This window comes from Chiloscyllium plagiosum, unplaced genomic scaffold (genome assembly GCF_037043375.1).
Source record: "Chiloscyllium plagiosum isolate Xiang-an unplaced genomic scaffold, Cpla_swu_hap1 HiC_scaffold_8, whole genome shotgun sequence".
Lineage (NCBI taxonomy): Eukaryota > Metazoa > Chordata > Chondrichthyes > Orectolobiformes > Hemiscylliidae > Chiloscyllium > Chiloscyllium plagiosum.
The window spans coordinates 98,364,502-98,383,843 of NW_028270146.1; the positions used below are offsets into that span (position 1 = coordinate 98,364,502).

The following is a 19,342-nucleotide window of genomic DNA, read 5'->3' on the forward strand; positions in this document are numbered from 1 at the left end:
AAATACCAAAGAGAAGCCCTCGTTTAACTGTTGAGTTCGCAATTTACCGGGAAAGCGTTCGTGTAGAGAGCAGCGGGGCCATGCTGTGCATTCAATAGCCTTAAGGTCAAATGAGAATAAAGAACACGTTATAATTTATAAGTTCCCCTCTAGTGGACTCGATAGTGAGCGACCCTAGTTTAGCACAGAGATCGGGTTCCACCATTAAGAGGTGTGGAAAATAGCGGAGGGCTTAGTTGCTTTAAGACCAACAGGTGGGAAATAGGAGAGCTGAATTTCTGGTGAGAGAAAAGCGAAGCGAAAATTGTAACGTGAATAGATATTTATATCCGTTTCTGCTGCAAAGCGCAAATGAATTCACAACCGACATAAAGTCCTCTTACGCACAAGATGCTGAAAGCGTTTACCCAATCACTTAATCCATCAATTAAATCATCAAAAGGAAATCCAGTATGGCCATCTGCTCATCGGTGCAATGGGATCGAATAACTGAAAAGCTTGGGTCGGATGTCTTTGCTGTGATTTAATAGCGTTTTCATTTGTGGGGTTTTATTTGGGAGAGAGCTGGATATTTATTATTTTACCTGAATGAATCACCAATATTTGAGACAGCAAATTAGACAGGGACCAAAGAAGGATGGGGGAAAGAAATAAAGTAAGTTTATTCACACCGACATTCGGAATACTGTCAATCTCACTCTACGACTCAAGAGTGATGCAAAGTGAACAAATAGATGGTCACTCTTCGGTCCGGCGTCAGGAACTCTTGCTTATCTCGCGTGTTTTTTGGTCACTTTGTAAATACAGATCATCCCGTTGGTATGCACGAGCTCACTGTTGAATTTCCTTGTTACAAGCTCCCTGTGGAAAGTCTCGGTCCCCATTCTGGCGGGCATGTTAGTTGACAAGTAAATGGTAGTGTTTTCATTGCTGCAATGCACAAGCGTCTGTATAAGACCTGGGAAGAGCGAGGGGCTGTACACAATATCCGACCCGAGAATGAAATCATAGTCGGAAGGGAAGTCATCCTGATCGGTGCCCCAATGAAGGGCACAGACTTTTGGATGATGTTTGGAGGCGTCTGGGATGTTAGCATTGACATTGTACTGTATTTGCTTCAAAACCTCTGTTACATCCGTAATGGTAACGTGTCCACCTGGAGAAGAGAAAACAAAGAAAGCAACATCAGCAATACCATCTGATCGCACTGAGTACAGGGTGCAAAATACATTGTGATTAGCGGGAGTGACTATAATAGCATTGGACTGGACATTCGAGTATGGTGTGGGCTTGCCCTAAAGAGGGTGGGGGGGGCGGGGTGTGGGGAGTGATATCCTGTTTGTATACTGTGGCGCAAAGGGGTTCTGGTAACCTCTACACTCCTGTCCTATATACACGGGCTGCAATATTCAATAAGAGTTGACATACGCGTCATAAAATGGAATCATTCCATGCACAAATATGATGAAGGGAAGCAACATCATTTCTCTCATTCGATCTGCTTTCTCTTAGGCCTGGGTGTTTGAGTATTTATTCTCCTTGCTTTAAACTGACTGTTCGCAGAACTGGAAGTTTTTGTTGCAAACGTTTCGTCCCCTGGCTAGGCGACATCATCAGTGCTTGGGAGCCTCCTGCGAAGCGCTTCTTTGATGTTTCCTCCGGTGTTTATAGTGGTCTGTCCCTGCCGCTTCCGGTTGTCAGTTTCAGCTGTCCGCTGTAGTGGTTGGTATATTGGGTCCAGATCGATGTGTTTGTTGATGGAGTTTGTGGATGAATGCCATGCCTCTAGGAATCCCCTGGCTGTTCTCTGTCTGGCTTGCCCTATGATGCCCTGAAGAAGGGCTTATGCCCGAAACGTCGATTCTCCTGTTCCCTGGATGCTGCCTGACCTGCTGCGCTTTTCCAGCAACACATTTTCAGCTCTGATCTCCAGCATCTGCAGACCTCACTTTCTTCTATGAAAGTAGTGTTGTCCCAGTCGAATTCATGTTGCTTGTTGTCTGCGTGTGTGGCTACTAAGGATAGCTGGTCATGTCGGCTAGTTGATGTTCATGTATGCGGATTGTTAGCTGTCTTCCTGTTTGTCCTATATAGTGTTTTGTGCAGTCCTTGCATGGTATTTTGTACACTACATTAGTTTTGCTCATGTTGGGTATCGGGTCCTTCGTTCTGGTGAGTTGTTGTCTGAGCGTGGCTGTTGGTTTGTGTGCCGTTATGAGTCCTAGGGGTTGCAGTAGTCTGGCTGTCAGTTCTGAGATGCTCCTGATGTATGGTAGTGTAGCTAGTCCTTTTGGTTGTGGTATGTCCTCGTTCCGTGGTCTTTCTCTTAGGCATCTGTTGATGAAGTTGCGCGGGTATCCGTTTTTGGTGAATACCTTGTATAGGTGTTCCTCTTCTTTTTGCAGTTCTGGTGTACTGCAGTGTGTTGTGGCCCTTTTGAGTAGTGTCCTGATGCAGCTTCGTTTGTGTGTGTTGGGGTGGTTACTTTCATAGTTTAGGACTTGGTCTGTGTGCGTGGCGTTCCTGTATACCCTTGTAGTGAATTCTCCGTTCGGTGTTCTCTGTACCATCACGTCTAGGAATGGGAGTTGGCTATCCTTTTCTTCTTCTCTTGTGAATCGGATTCCTGTGAGTGTGGCGTTGATGATCCGGTGTGTTTTTTCTATTTCCGTGTTTTTAATGATTACAAACGTGTCATCGACATATCTGACCCAGAGTTTGGGTTGAATTTGTGGTAGGACTGTTTGTTCTAACTTTTACATAACTGCCTCTGCTATGAGTCCCGAGATTGGTGATCCCATGGGTGTTCCGTTGATTTGTTCGTATATCTGGTTGTTGAATGTGAAGTGTGTTGTGAGGCACAAGTCCAGTAGTTTAAGTATGCCATCTTTGTTGATAGGTTCAGAGTCCTGTTTTCTGTTCTGTATGTCCAGTAGGTTGGCTATTGTTTCTCTGGCTAAGGTTTTGTCAATCGAAGTGAACAGTGCCGTCACGTCGAATGATATCATGGTTTCTTCTTTGTCTATGTGTATGTTTCTGATGATGTCCAAGAATCCCTGTGTTGATTGTATAGAGTGTTTGGATCTGCTGACCAGGTGTTTCAGTTTCTGTTGTAGTTCTTTGGCCAGTTTGTATGATGGTGTCCCTGGTAGTGATACTATGGGTCTGAGTGGGATGTCTGGTTTGTGTACTTTAGGTAGTCCATAGAATCTGGGGGTATTGTTGCTTTCCGGTTTCATTCTTTGTAGGTCAGCTCTGGTTATCTGTCCATTTTTTTGTAGATTCCTTAGTGTGTTATTTATCCTATTGGTGAGTTGTGGTGTGGGGTCAAATTCCTTCATTTGGTAGGTGTTGATATCTGCAAGTAGTTGTTGTGCTTTTTGGATGTAATCTGATTTATCTAGGATGACCGTCATTCTGCCTTTATCTGCTGGTAGTATGATTATGTTCTTTTCGTTTCTTAGTGATTTCAGTGCTTCCCTCTCCTTGGTGTTGAGGTTATGTGTTTGTCTTTTCCTTATTATCATAGGTACGACAGTTTGTCTCACTGTTTGTTGTATCTCTTCTGTCAGTCCATTGTTCCTGAGTGTGCATTCTAGTGCTGCTAGGAAGTCTGCTGTCTTGGCGTCCCTGTGGTTGTAGTTGAGTCCCTTGGCCAGTATTGTTCTTTCCGTGTCTGTGAGCTGTCTGTGGGAGATGTTTTTAACCCAGGTGTGTGTTGTAGTGTCCTCTTTATTGTGTGTACTACAGTGTGGGAACAGGCCCGTCGGCCCAACAAGTCCACACCGACCCTCCGAAGAGTAACCCAGCCAGACCCATTCCCCTACCCTATATTTAACCCTGATGAATGCACCTAACACTATGGCCAATTTAATAAGGCCAATTCACCTGGGCGCATCTTTGGGCTGTGGGAGGAAACCAGAGCACTTGGTGGAAACCCTCACAGTTATGCAAAATGTGCGAAGTCCAAACGAACAATCGCCCCAGGCTGGAATTGAACCCGGGTCACAGGTACGGTGAGGTAGCAGTGCTAACCACTGAGCCATCATGCCAACTTGTGGCTGGTATATTCAGGCTTGTTGGCACTGTAAAAAAACAGACTTTAACATCATACTGGCAGAAGTATGTTGCCGAATTTGGAACAGATTGACGCTAAAGTTGTTCTTCAAAGTTAGAAAGTAAGTAAGCACTGCTGGACACAACTCCCATGCGCATGTGTCGTGATAAAAGTCGCCAGTTAGAGAGAGAGCTTAGAGTGAGACGACTGTTGATGGTTTAACCTGAGGTTAACCTCGCCCTTAAGCGAGGAGGTTGAAAAAAACAGTCCTTCGTGGTAATCTCTGCCAGTGCATGAATTGAAGGCCTAATGAAGGGAGATTCTTCCAAGCTTGTATGCAGGCTACTAATTCCTTGCCTGGCGACTGAAGGATAGACCAGATCTAAAAGTTGAAGTTCTAAATTGGAGAAAGGCCAATTTTGACGGTATTAGGCAAGAACGTTTGAAAGCTGATTGGGGGCAGATGTTCATAGGTAAAGGTACGGCTGGAAAATGGGAAGCCTTCAGAAATGAGATAAGGAGAATCCAGAGAAAGTATATTCCTGTTAGGGTGAAAGGGAAGGCTGGTAGGTATAGGGAATGCTGGATGACTAAAGAAATTGAGGGTTTGGTTAAGAAAAAGAACAAAGCATATGTAAGGTATAGACAGGATAGATTGAGTGAATCCTTAGAAGAGTATAAAGGCAGTAGGAGTATACTTAAGAGGGAAATCAGGAGGGCAAAAAGGGGACATGAGATAGCTTTGGAAAATAGAATTAAGGAGAATCCAAAGGGTTTTTACAAATATGTTAAGGACAAAAGGGTAACTAGGGAGAAAATAGGGTCCCTCAAAGATTAGCAATGGGGCCTTTGTGTGGAGCTGCAGAAAATCGGGGAGATATGAAATGAATATTTTGCATCAGTATTCACTGTGGAAAAGGATATGGAAGATATAGACTGTAGGGAAATAGATGGTGACATCTTGCAAAATGTCCAGATTGCAGAGGAGGAAGTGCTGGATGCCTTGAAACAGTTAAAGGTGGATAAATCCCCAGGACCTGATCAGGTGTACCCAAGAACTCTGTGGGAAGCTAGAGAAGTGATTGCTGGGCCTCTTGCTGAGATATTTGTATAATTGATAGTCACAGGTGAGGTGCCGGAAGACTGGAGGTTGGTTAACGTGGTACCACTGCTTGTAAGGACAAGCCAGGGAACTACTGACTAGTGAGCCTGACATCAGTGCTCAGCAAGTGGTTGGAGAGAATTCTGAGGGACAGGATGTACATGTATTTGGAAAGGCAAGGACTGATTAGGGATAGTCAACATGGCTTTGTGCATGGGAAATCATTTCTCACAAACTTGATTGAGTTTTTTTCGGAAGTAACAAAGAGGATTGATGAGGGCAGAGTGGTAGATTTGATCTATATGGACTTCAGTAAGGCGTTTGACAAGGTTCCCCATGGGAGACTGGTTAGCAAACTTAGATCTCATGGAATACAGGGAGAACTAGCCATTTGGATACAGAGCTTGCTCATAGGTAGAAGACAGAGGGTAGTTTTTCAGACTGGAGGCCTGTGACCAGTGGAGTGCCACAAGGATCAGTGCTGAGTCCTCTACTTTTTGTCATTTACATAAATGACTTGGATGTGAGCATAAGAGGTAGAGTTAGTAAATTTGCAGATGACACCAAAATTGGAGGTTTGGCAGACAACGAAGAGGATTACCTCAGATTATAAAAGGATCTTGACCAAATGGGCCAATGGGCTGTGAAGTGGCAGATGGAGTTTCATTCAGATAAATGCGAGTTGCTGCATTTTGGGAAAGCAAATCTTAGCAGGACATATACACTTAATGTTAAGGTCCTCGGTAGTGTTGCTGAATAAAGAGACCTTGGAGTGCAGGTTCATAGCTCCTTGAAAGTGGAGTCACAGGTAGATAGGATAGTGAAGAAGACGTTTGGTATGCTTTCCTTTATTGGTCAGAATATTGAGTACAGGGGTTGGAAGGTCATGTTGCGGCTGTACAGGACATTGGTTAGGCCATTGCATGCAATTCTGGTCACCTTCCTATCAGAAAGATGTTGTGAAACTTGAAAGGATTCAGAAAAGATTTACAAGAATGTTTCCAGGGTTGGAGAATCTAAGCTGGTGTGGTAAAGGCTGAACAGGCTGGGGCTGTTTTCCCTGGAGCATCGGAGGCTGAGGGGTGACATTATAGAGGTTTACAAAATTATGAGGGGCATGGATAGAGTAAATGGACAAATTCTTTTCCCTGTGGTCAGAGAGTCCAGAACTAGAGGGCATAGGTTTTGGGTGAGAGGGGAAAGATGTAAAAGAGACCTAAGGGGCAACTTTTTCACACAGAGGGTGGTACGTATATGGAATGAGCTGCCAGAGGAAGTTGTGGAGGCTGATACAATTGCAACATTTAAGAGGCATTTGGATGGGTACATGAATAGGAAGGGCTTGAAGGGATATGGGCTGGGTGCTGGTAGGTGGGACTAGATTGGGCTGGGATATCTATTAGGCATGGATGGCTTGGACCGAAGGATGTACTTCCATGCCATGCATCCCTATGACTCTATGACTGCACTGGCTATTGAGCTGGATCACATTGACCTATTTTTGGTTACTCTGGCATAAATGCCTCATTTCTGGACATGAATGTGAACTTGGAAACAAATCAATAGGAGCTTATCCCATCTGGATTCATCGAGAACGGCATGCTTTTGTGTACTTTGAAGTGGCCTGTTCCATGGCAGGGCAGCATTTTTTGTATAAAACAAAGAGCTGAGAATGCTGCCGACCATCCTTTTCATTAGTTCTTGGGATATGAGGGCAGTCATCCCCAAAATGGCTGTCAAGAAACTCTTGGTGGTCCACCTTCCTAAACCTGTGTTCCAGGGGTGAAGGCAAACCCCGGAGTGGAAGGACATTTGGGAGCAGTGATGCTGACTGGAGTGCAGCAGAATTCCCAAGTCAGGATGGTGTAATTATTAGAAAGTAATATGTTGGCACATATGTCTCCGTGCATCTGCTGCCCTTCTCCTTGTATGTAGTATTTTGGAAGATGCTGTCAGAGGAATCTTGTTCAGTTCCTGATGTGCATTTCTTGCAGCTAGTAAACACAGCTGACTCAGTGCTGGTGGATGTGAATAGCATCTTGAATTTTCTCAGATACTCATTCATCTTGGAAAATGCAGAGCATTTTTCGCCATCCTATGCTTTGTAAAAAGTGGAGAATCTTTGGGTAAGAGGGGTCCGGAGATGAATTACTCGCTCGAGATTTCAGAGCTTCCGATCTGCTCTTGCAGCTAGGTTTTTATCAGGTGGTTCCAATTTAATTTCTGGTCAATATCAACCCCTTGAGGATTAGTGGGGGGAGATTAAGTGGTGGTAACTTATCAATTCTTATCATATTAAACGAAAAAAATACAACGAGTGAAATAGGTGAATGAAATGTTTATAAAATATCTGTTCAGCACTTTCTCCATTTCGCATTTTGCATTAATAATTCTCCATTATCACTCCCCATAGGATCAACGGTAAAATTAGTTGTTCTTTTCCATTTCAAGTATTTATACAAAGTCTACCATGTTTAAATGTCTATTTTACTTTGGTTCTCCCTTTTTTGAGTTGTCATTGCTGATTCTAAGTTCTATCTGCTCATTTGAAAGCAACCCAGCATGGCAGACCTTTTTTTTGTCTTCAATTTGGTGATATCCTTAACTTTTTCAGCTCTGGGCAGATGGTGCATCCTTCTTTTTTCCTCGCTGGAATGCATATTTTTTGAGTGCTACCTCTTCAAATATGCGTCGCTGCATTTCGACTGTGGTCTATCTTGACCTGATTTTCCACTTTAAGCAGCTCTGGCTTCATGCCCTTGTAATTGTCTTTATTCAAGTTTAAAACATATACACCCAAACAGAATATGAAATTCGATCTTATTGTAAGGATTGGCACCCAGAGGTTCTTTTAATTTTGAAGTCATTAGGTAATCATTTTACATTAATCATTAGCAAATCTGGAACAGCCAGCTCTCAGCTAAGCTCTGGAGCCTACTCCTCCTCGAAATTGTCCTCAATGCATTCTATCGATTTATTCCTTGCAGGCTACCTTTGGCAATCTGACTTGTCTAAAGTATATGTAGAATAAATTGTTTATGAGTAGTCAAGTGCACTGTTTGTCAGACGGAGAAGTCATTTATAGAACTATATGGTGTTAGACCAGCATTTACCCTGTCTAACATGTAATGGACAACTTCAGTCTGAGCCGTGGATCTGTCTGCAAGTCTGTCTCATGATTTAAGATAGAAGACAAATACACTCATTAGAAATATCAATTAGTCATAAGTGTTACAGAATCAAAGCGGTGCGTTGTCACAAAAGTCAAAAGACAGAATCTTCTCAGCATAGGGGCAGAGACGCAGTGTGAAAAATTAAACTAATTCCGAGGCCAGCGTATTATTTTAGCCATGAAATGAGCATGTGAATGCCTACTGCTGGAAAATGAAATCAAAGACTGTTGCTTTCATGGGTGTGACGAGTGCTTCCTCAGAGGATGATACAATAATAGGTGCAGCTGGTGGCAAATTTCTACAAACTAGTGCATTTGCAGTGGGTACAAAATAACTTCATATTAAGAAATAACCTAACAGGATATACAGAGTTACCATCTTCAGGAATAGTCCATTGAAACTCACAGACGTGAGTTTACCTCTTCCTGCCTCCTTGACCATGACCTCGCTTCCCATCACCAAACTACCAGCTTCCAGGTCATGCAAAACCTCATCACTTCAGGGGATCCCCCATCCACAGCCTCCAACCTCAAAGTCCCGGAACCTCACACAACCCAGTTCTACCTCTTACCCAAAATCCACAAACTTGAATGCCCCAGTCGATCCATTGTCTCTGCCTGCACCAGCCCCACTGAACTTATCTCCTCATATCTTGACACCATCCTGCCCCCTTTCCATTGTCCCAGGAACTCCCCACAAACATTCAGGCCACCACCCATGCCCTCCATTTCCTCCATGACTTTTGTTTTCCCGCCTCCCAATGCCTCATCTTCACCATGAGATTCAGTACCTTTACCTGTTCATCTGCCATGGTGAAGACCTCCAAGCCGTCTGTTTCTTCCTCTCCCACTTACCCAACCAGTTCCCCTCCATTGACACACTCATTTGATTAGCAGAACTGGACCTCACCCTCAACAACTTCTCCTTTGAATCTTCCCACTTCCTTCAGACCAAAAGGGTAGCCATGGGCACCTGCATGGGTCCCAGCTATGCCAGTCTCTTTGTCAGATATGTGAAACAGTCCAACTTCCACAATGACACTGTCGCTTTTCCCCACATTTTCCTCCGCTACATTGATGACTGTATTGGCACCACCTCGTTCTCTCACGAGGAGGTTGAACTCAAGTTCACCTGGACCAAATCAGACACCTCAATCCCCTTCCTGGACCTCTCTGTCTCTATCTCTGGTGACTGACTCAACATGGACACATACTTCAGACCACACGACTCCCACACCTACCTGGACTACACATCCTCCCATCCACCCTCCTGTAAAAATACAATCCCTTACTCCCAATTCTTCCGCCTCCAACATATCTGATCCCAGGAGGAGCAATTCCACTCCAGGACATCCCAGATTGCCTTCAATTTCAAGGACCACAATTTCCCCACCCATGTGATCAACAATGCCCTCCAGTGCATCTCCTCCACCTCTGGCACCTTCACCCTTGAACTCCACCCCTCTGACTGCAACAAGGACAGAGACCCCATGGTGCTCACCTTCCATCCCACTACTCTCTGGATACAACATATTATCCTCTGCCATTTCTGTCACCTATAATCAGACCTCACCACCAGAGATATATGTTCTTTTTAAATGTTATAGGTCTATCCTGTTATTGTAACTGGCTCTGAAAGTGCATGCTAGAAGCTTGCTAACATGTCAGAGACTTACAAGCTTGAATCATAAAATGGCATCTAAGATAGATAACGTGTCAACTTTGTGGTAAATAAAATTGATTATAAGCATAGCTGTATTTATTATAAATAATATCTTTGATATAGAAGACCAAATAGTTATAACAGCTCAACTGAAATGCAAAGCAACTGATGCATAACTATTACCAGTAGATTGCAAAAAAGAATAAAAGAGATATAAGTTTGAATAGTTGTATTTGTCATATATACTATGACAACAAGGACTGTAATGTTAATAATGTTTTAGGAATATGCATTAGTATAAGTATCCATTGGAATGTTTGCACTGAATGGTAACTGTGTGGGGGTTGGGGTTGGAGGGGTAGGGATGGGGGTGGGGGGAGGGGCAGCATGATTCCATGTCCAAGGTCAATCACAAAGAAAAGCCTCTATCAAGAGCATATCAATCCTCATTTTTTGCTTTTTATATTGCTGTTGCAGATGTTGTTCACATCAAAGGTGCAAATGAGCTAACTTACCCAGAAGTGCTGCCAAAATTCCCACAATTCCAGTACCAGAACCCAGTTCAAGCACCTTCTTCCCTTTAAAATCAAGCTTCTTATCCTGAAAGTATTGACAAAGTACAAGTGCCTGACAAAAGAAACACAAGTGTGCAAATCACAAGGATAGCATGGGAACGGGGAGACAAAATTAGCTGGTGGGATAGACATACTGTTAAAAGGATATTGAGGCAAGTTCATGTGGTAGTTCAAGCAGGATTGACAGTGTCATGCAGGAAGATGCAATATTACTTCAGAAGAGAGTGTGGGCTTTAGAAAAAAATCAGTAAAAGAAAGAAAATGCAATGGAAAGGATAGCGTGCCCATCAGTTTTGTATCACAGCCATCCTTATTGCATTTCCACAATTATTTATCTTTCACAGCTAGTTTCAATGTAACAGCAGTATAGCGGTTGTCATGAAGATGTGTTCTCCAAGATGATAATTTTTAGCATTGACTGGACATATGTATTGTGCATATACCTTGAACTTTTTTAATGAACACTTTACAAAGCAAACTGCACTGATTACAGCAGAAGCAACGTTGCATTCATAAGGAACAAGCTGCCTGCATTTTCAGATAGATGATATATGACCCAGTTTACAGATGAAAAAAGATATTGGATTTGATCAAAGACGGCATCTGGAATAACTTGCCATAGGAGCAATAGTCTTTTCCCTTCTTTCCTGAATTTCCACCCTATTAAAGTTTGTGAGCTGTAAACTCACTGGAAAACTTTGCTTGCACAAGTGAGAGAATTCCAAAAATGAGAATATAAAAGCTACACTGCTGTCTTCAGAAAAACAACATCGACTAGTCATAACAGATCCAACACGTTATTCTGACATGAATAGTTTGTGTGCTAAGTGACCATACCTACTGTAAATCTGTGATATATTCTATTTTGCTGAATGTAACTAGCCAAAGCATTTTTAAGGTAGCACTTCACTGTGTTTTTGTATATTTCCTACATTTTCATTTGCATGTGATTTGCATTGTCTACACAAAGTGAATAACAGTTAACTCTCAGTGAGAAGCAAGGAGCATTGTAGAAGCACTAGACTGCAGTCAGGCAAGTTCCTTTCAAAGGAAGCCACTAACAAAAGCAAATTACATCATTTACGATCGTAGAGTCATAGAGGTGTATATCATGGAAACAGACACATTGGCAAAAGTGAGGACTGCAGATGCTGGAGAGCAGAGTCAAGATTAGAGTGGTGCTGGAAAAGCACAGCAGAGTCAGATAGCATCCAAGGAGCAGGAAAATCGATGTTTAAGGCAGGAGCCTTTCATCAAGAATGAGGCTGGGAGCCTTTGGGGTGGAGAGATAAATGGGAGGGGGTTGGGGCTGGGGCAAAGGTGGCTAAGAGTTCAATAGGTGGATGGAAGTGGGGATGAAGGTGATAATTGGAGAGGAGGGTGCAGCAGATAGGCAGGAAGGAAGATTGGCAGGTAGGATATGTCATGACAGTGGTGCTGAGCTGGCAGGTTGGAATTGAGGTAAGGTGGGGGGAGGGGAAATGAGGAAACTGGTGAAGCCCACATTGATGCCCTGGGATTGAAGTGTCCCAAGGCAGAAGATGAAGTGTTCTTCCTGCAGGCGTCGGGTGGTGAGGGAGTGGTGGTGGAGGAGGCCCAGGGCCTGCATGTCCTCAGCAGAGTGGGAGGGGGAGTTGATTGGTGTTGTTGTCCCGGAGGTATTCCCTAAAGTGCCTTGCAAGAAGGCATCCAACCTCCCCAATATAAAGGAGACCAAATCGGGAGCAGTGGATACAGTAAATGACATGTGTGGAAGTACAGGTTAAAATTTGATGGATGTGGAAGGCTCTTTTGGGGCCTTGGGTGGAGGTGAGGGAGAGGTGTGGGTGCAGGCTTTGTAATTCCAGCGGTGGCCGTGACTACCTGGTCAGATCCATATCTCCCAACAACCCACCCTCCCCTCCGCACTTTCGTCTGCCACCACAAGAATTGCAAAACCTGCGCCCACATCTCCCCCTTCACCTCCATCCAAGGCCCCAAAGGAGCCTTCCACATCCATCAAAGTTTAACCTGCACATCCACCAATGTCATTTACTGTATCTGTTGCTCCTGATGCGGTCTTCTTTACATTGGGGAGACTGGATGCCATCTCGCAGAGTGCTTCGTGGAACATCTCTGGGACACCCACATTAATCGACGCTACCACCCCATGGCCCAACATTTCAAAGCCCCTTCCAACTCTGCTGAGGACATGCAGGTCCTGGGCCTCCTTCACCGCCCGATGCCTGGAGGAAGAATGCCTCATCTTCTGCTTCGGGACCCTTCAACCCCAGGGCATTATTGTGGACTTCACCAGTTTCCTCATTCACCCTCCCCCACCTTACCCTAGTTCCAAAGTGCCAGCTCAGCACCATCCTCATGACCGGCCCTACCTGCCAATCTTCCTTCCCACCTATCCACTCCACCCTCCTCTCTGACTATCACCTTTATTCCACCTCCATCCACCTAACAGACACATTGGTCCAACCCGTCCATGCCAACCAGATATCCCAACCCAATCTAGTCCCACCTGCCAGCACCCGGCCCATAGCCCTCCAAATCCTACCGATTCATGTACCCATCCAGATGCCTTTTAAATGTTGTAATTGTACCAGTCTGCCCCACTTCCTCTGTCAGGTCATTCCATACACCACCACCCTTTGCATGGAAAAGATGTCCCTTACTTCCCTTTTATATCTTTCCCCTCTCAGCCTAAACCTATGCCCTCTAGTTCTGGGCTCCCCCACCCAGAGAAAAGACTTTGTCTATTTATCCTATCCATGCCCCTCATAATTTTGTAAACCTCTATAAGGTCACCCCTCAGCCTCCGACACTCCAGGGAAAACAGCCAGAGCCTAATCAATCTCTCCCTATCGCTCAAATCCTCCAACCCTGGCAATATCCTTGTAAATTTTTTCTGAACCTTTTTAAGTTTCTCAAGATCCTTCCGATAGGAGGAAGGCCAGAACTGAACGCAATCTTCTCAAAATTGCCTAACTAATGTCCTGTACAGTTGCAACATGACCTCCCAACTCCTATACGCAATGCACTGACCAATAAAGGAAAGCATACCAAACACCTGATGAAGGGCTTTTGCCCGAAACATCGATTTTGCCTGTCCTCGGATGCCGCCTGAATTGCTGTGCTCTTCCAGCACCACTGATCCAGGACCTTCACTATCCTATCTACCTGCGACTCCACTTTCAAGGAGCTATAAACCTCCACTCCAAGGTCTCTTTTGTTAGCAGGATATTGAGCTATCAGCTCGATCGAAAATCAAAGGTTTTCTTCCTACAATACAAAAACAGATTATAGGAGACCACACGCTCAGCAGGAAAAATGCCATTCCATTTAGTTGCAAAACTGGCTTTTCCGGGTTGGCGTCAGAGAACACTTAAAAAATCATCGAATTGCTTCGGGAGCACTCACATATAAGTCAGATGATCGCACAAGTGAAATCATTCTTTCCCCCCTCAAGATTTTTCAATCAAAACTGATTATATTTTCTCACCTCTTTTCGATTTGCTGCGAACATGTTATTTTGAGGATTCTTCCTGCAGTTTTTGTAACCTAACTAGTAAACTGCAAGATCCACTTCGGGGGTATCACGGGTCGCATGCATCCAACAGCATCAACAAAGCCATTCGCTGTAACAAAACGTAATTCACGGGAGCGTTTTCAAATTGCCAAGGAGAAACAGACACATGTGGGACAAGAGATAGGGTTTCGGGTATATTTTAAAGATTGCAAAGGAGGACGGGCAGTGGAGTAGTATAGGCAGGAAAATGATGATGGGCTTTTGTCCGAAACTTTGATTCTCCTGCTCCTTGGATGCTGCCTGACCTGTTGTGCTTTTTTCCAGCACCACACTCTTGACTTTAATTGTAGACCCTGGGGCTTTGGTGGCTGAACTCACTCTGGAAGACTTCAAAAATCATGCACGCGCAACAGGCTCAACTGGGGACGTGTGGCTGAGGGCTTGGGGAGAGAGAAGGATAGGCAAGGCTGTGCTGGGGCTCGAACACAATGATGAGGAGTACAGAAGGAGATATTTTTGTTACTTTAGGATTGGTGCAAATGGTCCCAGGAAACTATTCAACTGTGCACAACGGAATATATCCTGAACAACATTTATGCTAGGGTCGGCTGCACCTCAAATGAGTACAGAAATGTTGCCGATCGTTTGCATTTTGGAAGAACAAATAAGAATGCGGAATACAGGGTTAATGGTAGGGTTCTTAGTCAGGTGGAGGAACAGAGGGATCTTGGGGTCTATGTACATAGATCTTTGAAGGTTGCCACTCAGGTGGATAGAGTTTGTAAGAAGGCCTATGGAGTATTATCGTTCATTAGCAGAGGGATTGAATTCAAGAGTCGTGAAGTGATGTTGCAGCTGTACAGGACTTTGATTAGGCCACAGTTGGAGTACTGTGTGCAGTTCTGGTCGCCTCACTTTAGGAAAGATGTGGAAGCTTTGGAGAGGGTGCAGAGAAGATTTACCAGGATGTTGCCTGGAATGGAGAGGAAGTCGTACGAGGATAGGTTGAGAGTACTCGGCCTTTTCTCGTTGGAACGGCGAAGGATGAGGGGTGACTTGATAGAGGTTTATAAGATGATCAGAGGAATAGATAGAGTAGACAGTCAGAAACTTTTTCCCCGGGTACAACAGAGTGTTACAAGGGGACATAAATTTAAGGTGAAGGGTGGAAGGTATAGGGGAGATGTCAGGGGTGGGTTCTTTACCCAGAGAGTGGTGGGGGCATGGAATGCGCTGCCCGTGGGAGTGGTAGAGTCGGAATCATTGGCGACCTTTAAGCGGCATTTGGATAGGTACATGGATGGGTACTTAATCTAGGTTAGAAGTTCGGCACAACATCGTGGGCCGAATGGCCTGTTCTGTGCTGTATTGTTCTATGTTCTATGTGCCATGTGTTGGGGCGGCACAGTGGTTAGCACTGCTGCCTCTCAGCGCCAGGAACCCGGGTTCAATTGCCGTCTCGGGCAACTGTCTGTGTGGAGTCTGCACATTCTCCCCGTGTCTGCGTCGGTTTCCTCCCACAGTCCAAAGATGTGCAGGTTAGGTGACTTGGCCATGCTAAATTGCCCGTAGTGGTAGGTGCATTAGTCAGGGGTAAATGTAGGGGAATGGATCTGGGTGGGTTGCTCTTCGGAGGGCCGGTGTGGTCTTGTTGGGCCGAAGGGCCTGTTTCCACCCCGTAGGGAGTCTAATCTAATCTTAACAAGCAGTGCTCAGCAAAGCCGCGTTAAACATTCAAATGGCGAAACAATCCGCTCCATTTCGGGCACAGTGCCGTTTTTGACTCAGAATCAGACCGGGCACTGACTCTGGAGGTTAGCACGAATCCAAACCAGCTGCTAGCTCCAGGCAGCATTACAGCGATCGTTTGCAGAGGGGTTGCAATAGGTCGAGAAGTTATGTTTCAAATTAAACAATCAATTTGCGCGAGGCCACTAGACTTACGGGTCCCCAGACGTAAGCAGAAAGGCCCAAGGAAGATCCTTTAAACATCGTGATCTTTAATGTGTGCCCGCAGTAACGGTACACCTTCTCCTCCGCCCCCGTGTTGTTGTCTTCGGCGTTGCTCATGGTCTCTGATTTGAAATAGATTCTTGTCAAATTGCCCAGCAGCTCCCTTTTCGTCCCAAAGATTAACCGGTTTCGACTCCAAGCGTCCAAAGGTTTTATCTAGGAGTAAAGAAAGATGTGAGGGAGGCCTGGCGCTGTTGAATGGGGCTTTAAGGAGAACACAGCAAGAACCACGGCAAATCAAAAGAAATGGATGAACTGTCAAATCAGACAATCCAGACAACGCCAACGTTAGCCATCGATCCCAGAACAGGGCAGCATTTCATTGGTATAATTAACACTGTCGTGAATCTGAAAGGTATGGGTCCAATGTTTAAAGTGAAGAACGCTACATGTAAAATATGCGTGCCATTGGCAAATTTCAGCAAGTGAATAGCAGAAAGGTAAACGCGTTTTGAATGTGCAAGTCGCTGCTATTGACCTCGACAGGGTTTGTAGATACTTTCTAACCAACCCAATTCACACCACGGCAGCAGGCGGGACTTCGAGCCAGGCTTCCTGATTTGAATGGCTATATGTATCCAAACTGGCTCTGTACAGACTCTAATGAGTTCAACACATTTCCGTGTGGCCGTAAAGACCTCTGTTGGAAATTAAAGCGAACAGCTTCACCAACCGCTCCCCATCTTGATCCGAACCGAATCCTAACCCATTTGCTCGGCTGATCATTGTTTTCCACTGCGGCAGTACTCGGAAACTGGAGCTTACTGGTCACATCAGCCTTTTAATACAGCCTCCACCTCCCCTTCCCCCCCCCCCCCCCCCCAGATTTCGTACACACCGAAAGTCATGATATTCCCCATGACCCCATTTAGGTCCCAGTAGAACGGGAGACGTAAAATGGAGCACAAACTCGGGTTTTAGAATCTTTAATCAATTGGAGGTGCCCTGTGTGTTTGAATCCATATTCCCTCATTTCAAACGGTGTTGCTGCTCAATCATTCATTTATATGTTTTTTGCCCCCCCCCCCCCCCATACCTTTCCTTCGAACCCTACTTGCTCTTTGGAACATTGTTGTTTTTCTTCCCCTGCAGATTTGTTCGAGTGTAGCTCAACTATTCAAGTAAATTCATTAACCTGGACCTGATCGATTGATCGATGTTAGGTTTTCAATTCACGGTTCCTCTTATGGTTCATGCAACGGAGACTATGGGGTCTCAAGAGCCTCAGGTCTCTCACATACGATTGTTCTTAGGTGACCAGCCCCTATCGTTTGAGCCACGGCGTCTCTGGGGCAAAATGAACAAAACAGCACACGGCGAACTTAGCAACAATTCGTACCACGCCTGTAAAGGTACGCCACTGGCACCAGAGTGGTCTTTAACTGTCTTTGTCTCCGATCGAATATCCGGAACGCACTCACCAGGGGATCACAAGAACAAGTGCAGTTGTAGACATTCGCACCAGTTTGCAACAAGTCCATATTACATAATCATAGAATCCCCTACAGTGTGGAAGCAGGCCATTCAGCCCATCGAGTCACGCCGACCCTCCTAAGACCTTCCCAACCAGGCTCACCCCCAACACTGTTCCTGTATTCCCGCATTTCCCATCGCTAATCGACATAGCAAAGACATCGCTGGGCATTAAGGGCAATTCTTTGGACCTCAACCGGAATTCACCTCACCAAATCTCACCAGAATTTAAAAGGGCAAGTTTTGTGTTCACAATCGCAAGATCGCCCGTGATGGCCAATGAGAAAGATAGAAGGGTGAACTGCGGCTAGCAAATCAACTGAATGTTGCTGTTGTGAGCATTGGTCAATTTAAATATTCTTTATCAATAACCAAGGAACAATGCATTACCATGCAATGTAATCGATCAGTTGCTTCAGGATTCGCCCAACAGCACATTGTCAACTGATTTAACTATCTTTAACTCGCATAATAATTTTTATGCAGCTTTTTTTTTGAGAAAACATTTTAAACTTTCTCGGGATACTGAAGGGTGACTAATATGAAATCAGTTTCACTGCCCAGTTCTTTCCTTGCTCTGATTTAAAATAAAATATCCATTCTACGGATGTCGCTCTCACTTACTAGGCCCACATTTATTGTAGGTAAAAACAATGACTGCAGATGCTGGAAACCAGATTCTGGATTAGTGGTGCTGGAAGAGCACAGCAGTTCAGGCAGCATCCAAGGAGCTTCGAAATCGACGTTTTGGGCAAAAGCCCTTCATCAGGAATAAAAGGCCATCCCTAATGTCCCTGCAGAAGGTGAGCTATGTCATTGAATAATTGCAGTCCTTGCAACATACACTACTGTCCGGAGGCCAGTTCCGAGATTTTGACCTGGAAAGCTGTTGAAACTGCAATCGTAAGCAAACTACTCCATCTCTGATCTTATGATGTAGGAAAAATCATTGATAAAGTAGCTGAAGGCGTTTGAATCTCAGACAGTTTCGTGAAAAAAAATCCTGCAGCCATGCTCTATGCCTTGAACAACTGTCCTAACATAACCACATTGGCGATGGCTGTAACAAGTGGAAAGACTCCCTCGTGATTCCCATTTGAAGAAGAATCATATTGGACTCAAAATGTTAACATTGTTTTTCTCTCTCTGCAGATGCTGCCGGTCTTGCTATGTTTATGTTTATTTTTGCTGTTATCTCATTGACTCGGGTTTTGCTGGGCCGTCTTGTTGCCACACTCAAGGCCATCTTGCCTTGATTGGGCATCCTTAATGATGGTCACCCTCAGTTCCTCTCTTGAGTTCATCTCTTTTGTCCAAGGTTCGGCCATGGCTGTACTGAAGTTAGAAGCTAAGTGGACCTTGTGCAACCAGAATTTAGTGAAACCTAGCAGGTTGTTAGTGAGTAAGTGATCCTTGAAAGCACTTTCTATCATTTCCATTACTGTACTGATGGGGTATTGTCTGTCAGGTATGACTCAATGAGAAGTAGTATATTCAGTAGCTCGCTGACGAGAATGTGGGAGAGTTCTTCTAATTTTGTTGCAATCCTCCCGATGTTAGTAAGGAGGACTCTGCAAGATGTCACAGATGTGTACGCCAGCATCATGGCTGTTTCCTAGTCAATGCTACTTCAGCTGGTTTCGTTCATTTGATCAAACTATGTAGCAATTAAATGCAGCTGATCTGTTAGGCCATTTCAGAATCAACCCCATTGCTCTGGAGTCACATGTAGGCAATACCAGATGAGGACAGCAGATTTCCTTTCCTGGA

At 44.7% G+C, this 19,342-nt stretch overlaps 1 protein-coding gene across 1 annotated transcript in view; it reads right to left on the minus strand.

Annotated features, from left to right (window-relative positions):
- Positions 1-655: 655 nt before the first annotated feature.
- The window catches only part of LOC122553995 (EEF1A lysine methyltransferase 3-like), a 37,990-nt gene continuing 19,303 nt past the window's right edge, over positions 656-19,342 (minus strand). Inside the window, exons 2-4 of the mRNA XM_087989492.1 lie at positions 16,031-16,255; positions 10,510-10,621; positions 656-1,156 (exon numbers count right to left, since the gene is read on the minus strand). Coding sequence (XP_087845618.1) covers positions 771-1,156; positions 10,510-10,621; positions 16,031-16,156 — 624 coding nt within the window. The 5' untranslated portion in view covers positions 16,157-16,255 and the 3' untranslated portion in view covers positions 656-770. The remainder of the gene's footprint in view (positions 1,157-10,509; positions 10,622-16,030; positions 16,256-19,342) is intronic.